General features: G+C 34.4%; 2 protein-coding genes across 3 annotated transcripts; one reads left to right on the top strand and one right to left on the bottom strand.

Moving 5' to 3' along the window:
• Positions 1-986: 986 nt before the first annotated feature.
• On the top strand, positions 987-6,327 carry LOC107488376 (light-mediated development protein DET1). Of its 2 annotated transcripts, none has more exons than XM_016109121.3 (12): positions 987-1,189; positions 1,908-2,016; positions 2,404-2,831; positions 2,970-3,198; positions 3,421-3,594; positions 4,403-4,471; positions 4,590-4,646; positions 4,988-5,068; positions 5,154-5,318; positions 5,448-5,543; positions 5,687-5,786; positions 5,931-6,327. In XM_016109121.3, exons 2-12 carry the CDS (start codon positions 1,942-1,944, stop codon positions 6,083-6,085), a joined length of 1,629 nt encoding a protein of 542 aa, XP_015964607.1. In that variant the 5' UTR covers positions 987-1,189; positions 1,908-1,941; the 3' UTR covers positions 6,086-6,327. The 2 variants fall into 2 exon arrangements, with proteins under 2 accessions (XP_015964607.1, XP_015964606.1); XM_016109120.3 differs by having other exon boundaries at positions 4,982-5,068.
• Positions 6,328-6,330: 3 nt separating this feature from the next.
• LOC107488377 (uncharacterized) lies at positions 6,331-8,988 on the bottom strand. The gene is made up of 3 exons (XM_016109123.3): positions 8,712-8,988; positions 7,084-7,306; positions 6,331-6,954 (listed from the first exon to the last, which is right to left on the bottom strand). Exons 1-3 carry the CDS (start codon positions 8,892-8,894, stop codon positions 6,572-6,574), a joined length of 789 nt encoding a protein of 262 aa, XP_015964609.1. The 5' UTR covers positions 8,895-8,988; the 3' UTR covers positions 6,331-6,571.
• Between the last annotated feature and the right edge of the window lie 1,591 nt (positions 8,989-10,579).

Here is a 10,579-nt window from a genome sequence, read left to right as displayed (position 1 = left end):
TGACCACGGAACGCCAACAACGAATAAGATCGGTAATGGAGCTACTGAGTCCGCCCACGAGGAAACAATACAAGATCAGCACCATGCATGAAGGTTCCGAGCACAGCATGGAGGTTCAATATCAATGGCGAATCGAGGACAGCTCCATTTCCAAGAAGAAGATTGGCTCCGCAGGCTAGAATCGGGTAGTGAGGGTTGAGAGATGAGCGAATCAAGTTTCTGGGTGGAGGAAAAATAACCAATGTGCTACGTTTTAGGGTCGGGCAGTGAGGGTGGAGAGCTGAGCGAATTCGGTTTCTGGGATCTGGGTCTGGGCGGGTTCGGGTTATGAGTTTAGGGCCGGGTCAGTCTTCTGGCCCATGGCCAAGTCCAAAAAAAAAAAAAAAAGATTCACACAAAAAAAATTGGAAATTTCAAAAAACATTTTATAAAAGTTTATCCACAAACAAATTATGCGAAACTATTTAGAGGGTACATAGAAGTATAAGCATGTATGTATTTAAAAGGATTACTAGATTAATAAGCATAACTATTATTTTTTGGGTGCTATCATAACTGTGCATTGATTCTTTCAAGTTTCAATATCAGATTAATTAAAATAATGATTATTTTATTTTATTTATACATATTCTTAAATAATTCAATTTAAAAATAATAAAAATATTTTATATATAATTAAAAAATAATATTAAAAGAATTTAGAGTAAAACCATCACAAAATATATAATATAAAAATAAGAGTGTACAAGAATATCTAATCATATATTTGTAATAATATAAAAAATAACTTTTTTTTAAATATATAGCTAAAAAAATATGTTCATACATAAATTTAATTAAATAACTGAATAAATAAAATAAAATGATTTATAACGTGAATAGATAAATATTAAAGTCATAATACAAATGGGTGTGATCTTATCCAGAGGAGGTTGGAGGGGAAATGGAGAACGGAAAGAAAAGGAGGGAAATTGTTTGTGGTGTTTGGATGCTCTGTCTCACTCACAAGACGCGTGGACGTGGTGATGTCATACGCCAAATACTCCCTTCTCTTCTTCCTTCTCATTATATTATCATTACTCTCTCTCTCTCTCTCCAATCCCCTAATTTCATTTCTCTTCTCGCGACGCCAGTGGCAGTGTGCACAGTGGGTGGTTTCTTCTTCTTCTTCTCTGCTCATTCTTCACTCGTAACTTCTCAACCCTTCCTTCTTTCTTGTTCTAATTGTATCTCCTTTAAATTAATGCTGAATACTCCTACTTTTATTCTGAATATATTCATTTTTTCGCTCTCATTTCCGAGAATCTCAATACTAATTCTCAACGTCTTCCTTTAACAATTGCATCCGTCATCTGATACCCAATGCTCTTGCTATTTCCTAATGCTTCCTCTTCTCTTCCCTTCCGTAACAATTAGTATAGTTTACCAAATTTCTACGATGAAGATTACGCTGCCCTTTTTTCACTGTCTTCCCAATTTCTTTTTTTTCAACGAGGAAATTACTATTTTGCTCAGGATTTGAGTTTACTTATTTATTTATATAATTTTACATATTATGTAGATTAATGTGATATGCCGAGGGTTATTGATGTGAACTGTGAAGTGTATGGACCAATGATGGATCATTTTATAGTAACTGTCAAGTTCTGAACAAATATGTCTTTAAGTTTTGATTTTGACTTTCAAGGGTGTTGTTATTATCTTTCTCTTTCTTTTCACGGTGGCTACCCTAAATGTTTACCTTTGATGTAAAAATAGCATTGCTCTCTTGACATAGGGTTCTCATTCCTTGACTGGAGCCATCGATTTACAGAAAACTTATTATATACTAATGATATTAGAACTAATGGTTCCGTATAAATGACTTGCCTGACATGATAATTTCATTTTCTTTGCTTTGCTTTCAGTACGAATAAGTTTTCGAGTTTGTGAGAAGCTTTAATGTTCTTCAAAAGCAGTAATATTACAGCTAGGATTTTCGATCGTCAGATTTGCACTCCTGCTCCTGGCACCAGTGTAATTTCTTCTTGCTACGTATTATATTAAGATGGTTTCTTCTGTGAATTCTTACAACTTTGATCTTTCTTCGCCTCCTTCTAGTTTACTATGTTATTTGGTGAAATATAATCAATAATGTGAACACAAATATTAAGGATGATTACCAATATTTATGCTTAGCTACACGAGGTAGTACGCATTTCAGGGAAGGAATTGATCTTAGTGTTTGTTATTGTTTGTGTTTGTTTTCGTTGTTTTGATAGGAGTTGGGTGGGTAAATGCCGAACTACATCTTAGAAATTTTTCAACTAGCTTGGTGGGAAATTTTGGAATTGCTGTCTTGTTCCTCTGTTGAAGGAACCTGAATTGAATTTAATTTTTGCAGGTGTCATTTAATTCTTGCAGGTTCATTATGCCAGGAAGTTCTATGAAAACTTGGTACCAAGTTACACGGTATACGAGGTTGAATGCCCAGACCATTCATTTCGTAAATTCACTGATGATGGTCAATACCTTATAAGTTTTAGCAGAAATCAGCAAGAGCTGATTGTTTATAGGCCTAGATGGCTATCATTTTCATGCAAAGATGAAGACTGTGACAACCATGATTTGCCATTGAAAGCAAAGAGATTTGAGAGTTTTTTCACTCAATTATATTGTGTACCACTTGCTTCTTGCAATGAACTCATATGTAAAGACTTCTTTCTTTATATGGAGAGTAATAAATTTGGACTGTTTGCCACTTCTACGGCCCAAGTTCATGATGCACCTGCTGTTGGAGGAGCTGTCCAGGGTGTCCCTTCAATAGAAAAGATAACTTTCCACCTCTTGAGGTGTTTATTCATCTTTCTCTTATATCCACGAACACACGCACATGCATGCACATTTCAAATAAAATAAAAAACCATATTTAGGTTACTTTCTAATTACATCTCTATTCATTTCTCTTTTCGGTCTCCTATTATATATAGGTTGGAAGATGGATTTGTCCTCGATGAGAAAGTCTTCTGTAACGACTACGTTAATTTGGCCCATAACTTGGGTGTGTTCTTGTATGATGACCTATTGACAATTGTATCACTTCGCTATCAAATAATACACATTCTCCAAATAAGGGACTCTGGAAACCTTGTTCATGTACGTGCTATTGGGGAATTCTGCCGTGAAGATGATGAACTTTTTCTCAATTCTAATGCTCAGGTCAGTCCTTTCATTCTATGCTGTTCGCAGTGCCATTAGATAAATCTACATGTTTTCTTCCTTTTTGGAACATGATGACTGGATTAAAGAATGTTTATCTTTGATAGTCATTACATCCTTCCTCAATTGTTAAGCCATATGAGCTCAATATTTTTATAACTTTTATACTCTGCCAGCACATTTTTATTTGCTGTAGCTCTTTCATGTGTCATTTTTTGACAGGGCATGGCACTTTCTGACAAAAACAAACAGCAGCAGCTTCTTGGGAATCACATTTATAATAACATACACCAAGCACAGCCTAATCCAGGGAATTCTTTTCTAAGTGGTATAAAGCAGCGATTACTTTCATTCATGTTCCGGGGACTATGGAATGAAGAAACCGATGATACCTTGGTTGGTTTTCTAAAGTTAAACTTTGGTTTGCTCTTCCTGCTCCCTCCATGTATTCTCTTGCACTTCTCTTTTGCTTGTGTTTCAGACTTTCAGGCACTTCACTATCTTAAGATTACTTGACACGGAAATGGATCTTCTCCATTTTTTGTAACACTTGAGAAAATAAAGTGTGATCTCTCACCTTTAATTCTATAAGTGGGACCAAAATTAAATAGGAGAGAGAGGGCAATGAAGGGTGAGATTAAACACTGGACACCATCCAGTTTTTTTTTCACTGGAGAGGATCCACTCCCGACTTGACACATAGCCAGTTTTAAAACCTGAGTTTCTTTTCCCTTTCTTTTCTTCTTGATGCTGAAACTGCTTGCTGAGCAACCACTTATTGACTTTACTATTTGTGCAATTAATAATTGTAAACTAAAAAACACTTTTACAAAGAAGTCCTTTTTACTTTTCACTTGGTTGCTCTCCTAACTCATCTATAATTACCAGAAACTGTTAAGATGAATATATACATGGAAACATTCTAAAATCTGAAACCAGGACCGTATTATACTGTATTACATTCTTTATAGACTATATAAAATGGATATTGGTGGTATAAAGGACTGCATCTTGATACTTTCTCGAATTTTTATCATTTCCATTTCTTCTAATTTCTATCAGCAATAATTGTTATCATGATTTCACGAGTTTCTGCAACATATTTGGTTACCATCTTTATCTATATTGCTATCTTCTTGGGTCTATTTTTTTTTTCCAATATGTATAAATTCATTGTTTTTAAATTTTTTCCCCCTATTCACAGAGGGTCCAAAAAATCAGGCAGAAATTTTACTTCCACTTTCAAGATTATTGTGATTTGATTATCTGGAAGGTATGAACTTTGGGATTTATTCACTTCGAATGACTCTTTTATCGGAGCTTTATCATCAGGCAATGACATACAGTGAGTTATGCATGTAACAAATTTTATGTATTCAACTCCTGAACAGGTGCAGTTCTTAGACCGACACCACTTGCTAATCAAGTTTGGCAGTGTAGATGGAGGGGTGAGTTTGCTCCTCTTTTTAATATATATACTAAAAGCATATTTCACGCTTTGAGTGTCAGAATTTTAGCAACAGTGACTTAACTCTTTAACCCTAGATCATAGTATCTCATACAATGTGAGGGACTGACTCTAAATTTTTAATACCCCAAGTCTTTTTGTGCGACTGCTTATATCGCTGACAAGTGACAATTTGATCTTGTTATTAAAATGAGGCAAACTGATGTTTTGGCTGTAGCTGATAAGTCTTGCAGAAATTTTCAATGCATAGAGTGGAGGGGTACGTACCCTTTGCTGAAATAATATGACAAATGTGTTGATCTTTCATGTTTGAAGCGCCAGGTGTCCCGACATGCTGATACACACCCTGCTTTTGTTGCTGTGTATAACATGGATACAACTGAAATCGTATCTTTTTATCAGGTAAATTTGTTTTTCATGTGCTTTCTCATTGTTGTGTCTTTGTTTCCCCTTCAAATTCCTGACTCGTTTATACATATACTATCAGAATTCAGCAGACGAACTTTATATGCTGTTTGAGCAGTTCTGTGACCATTTCTATGCAACATCAAGAAATTCAATGCATATGAACTTCATATCATCTCATTCAAATAATATTCATGCCCTCGAACAGCTAAGGAGCATAAAAGATAAGGCAAGCAGCTCTTCACAGGTACATTTTTGTTGTTGGTTGTAACCTTGTGATAGCCTACTCCCTTCCTTGCCCCTTACATAAAAGAAAACAAAAGGCGTACATGGTGTGCTGACTTATTCTCTGTAAATTCTGTTTCCTGTTATGCAGTTTATGAAGAAGATGCTATCCTCATTGCCTTTCAGCTGCCAGTCACTGAGTCCTTCTCCTTACTTTGACCAATCTCTTTTCCGGTTTGACGATAAGGTCTGCTTTTGTTGCATGCATTTAAACATACACATGGACATACGTGCACAAATCTCATGCAAAATGTTCTCCTTTATGATGAAGTTTCAATTTTCGCTTATTACGGTTTATCTTCTTAAAATCATCTCGTCATTGCATTGCAGCTGATTTCTGCAACTGATAGGCATAAGCAGTCAACTGACCATCCAATCAAGTTCATTTTAAGAAGGCATCCATATTCCCTCAGGTTTAAGATCAAACCAGGTATGCATTTTCCCATGCTCAAAACTTCATTGCCTCCTGGTTGTGTGCTGGCCTGTAATGTGTATATGTAATCCGTTCCACTGTGATATACCTGCTAAACCTGAACTTGAAAACTTCATTTCACGTTTGAAATTTATTATTTAGGCCCTGAAGCTGGTAGTATGGATGGTCGTGCCAAGAAGATCTCTTGGTTTCTTTTTCACCCGGTTTTGCCTCTTGCTCTCTCTGTTCAACAGACTTTGATCATGCAGCCCCCACTTGTAAATATTTCAGTTGTAAATATTCACTTTCGAAGATGAGCCTACTGCATTGCTTTAATCCGACAGTTACCTGTGACTTTAACTGAATCAAGAGTATGTTTATTCGCTCATATTGTAGTGATTGCTGTGACGAGTGGCATTTTTTTTTGTAATTTTGGTCAACTATTAAGTTTTGAAAATTTGAATGAGTCATTGACACATGTATCAAGTAAAACATGTTGAAGCCCCTTTTGCAAAGGCTTCTCTTATGTAATTTTTTTTCTGGTATCTGTTGGCACTCATGATAATAGTGCAAAGCTTATGCCTCATACACGTAAATTGACCTTGGTCAAATTAGACCAAACCATTTACAACACAAAACTGAGTTTCTACTACATAACTTGGTACATTAAATTATGCTACTTCTAGGGTTGTATAAGTAGCTCCGCTGGGGGATCAAATCCTACTACAACTACAAGGTCTCAATTCAAAATCCTTCTGCAAAAGCCACCATTGGGATTCAACCTTCACCTAACTCAATTACTTTCATGTGACTAGCACAGAAGGAGTACCAGAAATTCTCAGGTAAGGTTCATTAGCTGGAATATCACCCGCGGAATTTTCTAAAGTCAATGTTTGATTGAAGCCTGACCACTTCATTTGCATGAATCCACTCTTCCTCCATGGACCAATGTGCATTTTCTTCTCTTTCAATGACTTTTTGGCAGCTTCACACATGACTCGAACGATGGCAGTTAAGCATTCTGGCTTCCCGACATAAAGTTCTGGCAAACAGGATACAAGTTTCTGGTATGCTTTACCAGCTGTTGCTATCTTAAACTGGTCCCTGAACTCAAGTTCAACTAGAAACGTGATCTGCTTCTTCCTTGTTACAGTGTTTGCTATCACTTCAATAAACTCGTGAGACCCTATAATTACAAAAGCAACAGACCCAATTAAACCTTCGTATTAAACATTATATCTTTTTTAATTACTTTTAAGGTAATTATGTTAGAAGATTCTGTAAAAGGTTTTATTCCAAAATCAAACTCATATACCTCCAGGAAACTTTTTTGTGGTTCCCCATTTGGATATCCGAAGTCTTGTATTGAACCCTTTGTGGCAGAGCATATCAACTACTTGTCTTCTGAAGCAGGTGGTGCAATGTGAAGAGTTTGGCTTGAAGCAGCTACAAAAATCTGAATTCTTAACCTCCTTTATTATTTGACCTACCTCTTGCCTCAATTTCGACCCTGCTGACTGATACCTCTCCATAATTTCCTGAAATCAATAATAAAATTACTTGTCTTAATTGAATCCAACTCAAAATAATAAAGTGAGTGTTACAAAAATGTGATGTTAAAAAGCATTCTCCAATAAAATTGAGACGAAGTCGAAGACTTGACCCGAGTCAACTCTAAGATGACCATGAAACGTGCAAACATGCACAGTGGAGTATGGTTAAGAAAACATCCTTTTCGTATTCAAGTGCATAGATAATTAGATATTAGATGTTAGTGGACAAATCAGAATTGTGCATCGTTGTTTGTGGTTTTAACTATCTTTGTCCTTTTGCTATCTGCGGTGTAATTTTAGATTAATTCATACAGAGCCGTGTTGTTCATATGCTGATTCCATTTTCATAGATTGGCTGTTTACTTACAACCTTCCATTGTGGAATAAAAATATTCCGGAATATCCACGAGGTATATTCCCATATTTAAATATCGAATAGTTTCGTGTGAAAGAGTGAAAAAATTATTTTTATATCATAAAATGTTAGATAATCTATTTATTTTATATTTGAGTTAATTCTCTATCTTTTTTTAAACTAAAAATAATGGTCTTTTAACATTCTTATTTTATATTTATTTTAAATAATTTTATTTTAGTTTTTACTTTTATATATACACTAACTAAATTGTCTCTTGGTTTTATTTAGTAAAATTTTAAGTGTAGTTTTTCAAAAAGAAAATTGATTCTGGTCATTACTTTTCAAAATTGTCAATATGTATAAGTATAAAATCAAATTTTAAGAAAATTATATTACATATGCACTAAAAATTGTTTATTAATTAATTATTCGTATAAAATACATATTATATTATAAATAATATATATAAAAAAATATATAAATACATAATGGCTTATTTTTTACGTACATAACATTTTTTTGTTTTTAAAAATATTTTGTTAAGGTTAAAATTTAGAACATATTCTATGACATTTAAAAAATATTTAGAATAGGTAATTATATAGCCTTTTTCTATTTTTGTTGGCATGTATATGAGAATAGGAAACCAATTTCTTCCTATGCTGGCGCTCTCACATTTGTTAATTCATACCCAACCATTGTTGCCTCCTGAGGGTTGGTAATTTATCTTACATCAATTAACGAATCCGATAACTCATTTAACCCCTTTCTTTTTCAGAAACAAAACAACTAAAATCAAATAATTAAATATAGAAAGAAGATAATCTATAGGCTATAGCTGATTAAGATACCAGCTAGTATATGCAAATTCAAATAAAATTTAATGATGCTTAATTTACTGTGTTAATCAAAATAAGCAAAAATAAGAATACTAATAAAATTGTTTTAATTTGCTTTTAGTTAATTATAAACAAAACCAAAAAAAAAAAAAACAAGTTCCAAAATGAATGATGATGAAGAATCTATGTATACCTGAAGCAGTGCCACCTGAGATTCCCAATACAAGGTTGTTTCCGCCAGCGAATTGCCGCCGGAGTGGCCGCCACCGAGGCTTTCGGAATACAAGAGATCCTCCATAGAAGAGTGACATTCGTATTGTTCTTCTTCTTCATCATCATCCATGAACATGGACACTTTCTCTTCCAAGCTCTCCATGCAAGAAAGAATTTGCAAAGGAATTGAAATAATAAAAATAAAAAAGGGTGGAAGAAGAGAAACACAACAAAATGCGCTCTTCTTACAAGAAAATGAGCAACAACACATGGACCTATTTATAGGCTTACAATTTGTAATAAGAATAATGGACGTCAGGTTAGTTAATTAGTTAGTTAAGGGTAAAATTATTAAATAAATAAATGTCTTCACCGTTTTCACAATTTGTAATTTCAAGAATACCCTTATTTGTGTGGTTAATTATTAGTTCTCCAACTCGAATAAAAATGATCGCATTTCGTAGTTAATGTAATGAACATAGAAAACAAAAACATCTAAAATAAGAGATTAGTAAAATAATAAAAGTGAGAGATTATTATTTATTATTGAATTTGTAATTTTTATTATATGTAAGTTTTATTATCTTAATTTAAGAGTAATTATTTTTTATTTTATTACTTTATTAATTTTATCCTTTTAAAAGAATTTAATCCAAAAAAAAATTTTAAAATGAGAAGTGTTTATACCCTAATCCAACGCTAAGGCTCAAATACAAATAAGATAAAAATGCCTAATTCACAGATTGGTCTCTCCCGTAACCGACCTCCTCCAAAGAGGCCGGGGTCAACACAAACATCACTCCAATGAAGTCAGGACCAAGGATTGGCTATAACACTTATTCAAATAAGTAACTGCCCATAAAATCTTTCAACCCACTTCCAGGAGTCATATCTCAACTTCTCTAAGATAAAGGGACGGTTATCATCCTTAAAAGGTGGAATTACTCCAACGGTGGTTATTGGTTCATCACTATAAATATACTGACACTCCTCAGGTATCACTAAGTTCTAATACTCTCTAAATCTGCTTACCCCTTTGCTAACTTAGACATCAGAGTGTCTTTGCAGGCACCACTCCCCATTCCTTCATACACACAAGTCGAACGACTAAATATCCATTTTGGTTCTTGAGATTCACGCGATTAACTATTTTGGTCCCTGAAATTCAAAATTACCTATACCGGTCCTTTAGATTCAAGTTTAGGCACTAATATGGTCCCTTGCCTCTTTTCGGTGATGACTAGGCAAATGGAGTGCTCAGATGACACCCATCCTGCCACGTTGGATGATGGGTAAACCACGTCGTTTATCCTTGGCACCTAAACAAGTCAGAAATGTCGTCGTTTTGTATATAAAGGGAGAAAAACAATGGAGATCCAAAATAAAGTATTCGTCTTCTTCTCTACCTCATCTATTCTTCATTTCTAACTTGTTTGGACACCAAAAGTAAACGATGTCGTTTACTTATCATCCAGCGTAGCAGGGAGGGTGCAATCTCAGCACTTCGTTTGCCTAGTCATCGTCGGAAAGAATTGAGGGACCATATTGGTGTCTGGACTTGAATCTGGAGGACCAACATAGGTAATTTTGAATTTCAGAGACCAAAATGAGTAATCGCGTGAATCTCAGGGATCAAAATAGAAATTTAGTCTAAGTCGGACGACAACTCCCTGACATGAACCAAGTCAGAGACCTCTTACTTCAGACGATTGGGCCAGCCTTATCAGTCCAGCCCATCAATCTCCAGTTACCAATCGTAACAAGAAGATTTATAAAATAATAAAATAAAAAATTAATTATTATTAAATTTATACTTTTTTTTATCAAACATAAATTCTATAATTTTAA

Source organism: Arachis duranensis, chromosome 5 (assembly GCF_000817695.3).
Source record: "Arachis duranensis cultivar V14167 chromosome 5, aradu.V14167.gnm2.J7QH, whole genome shotgun sequence".
Taxonomy (NCBI): Eukaryota; Viridiplantae; Streptophyta; class Magnoliopsida; order Fabales; family Fabaceae; genus Arachis; species Arachis duranensis.
This window is presented reverse-complemented; position numbering and strand designations above follow the sequence as displayed.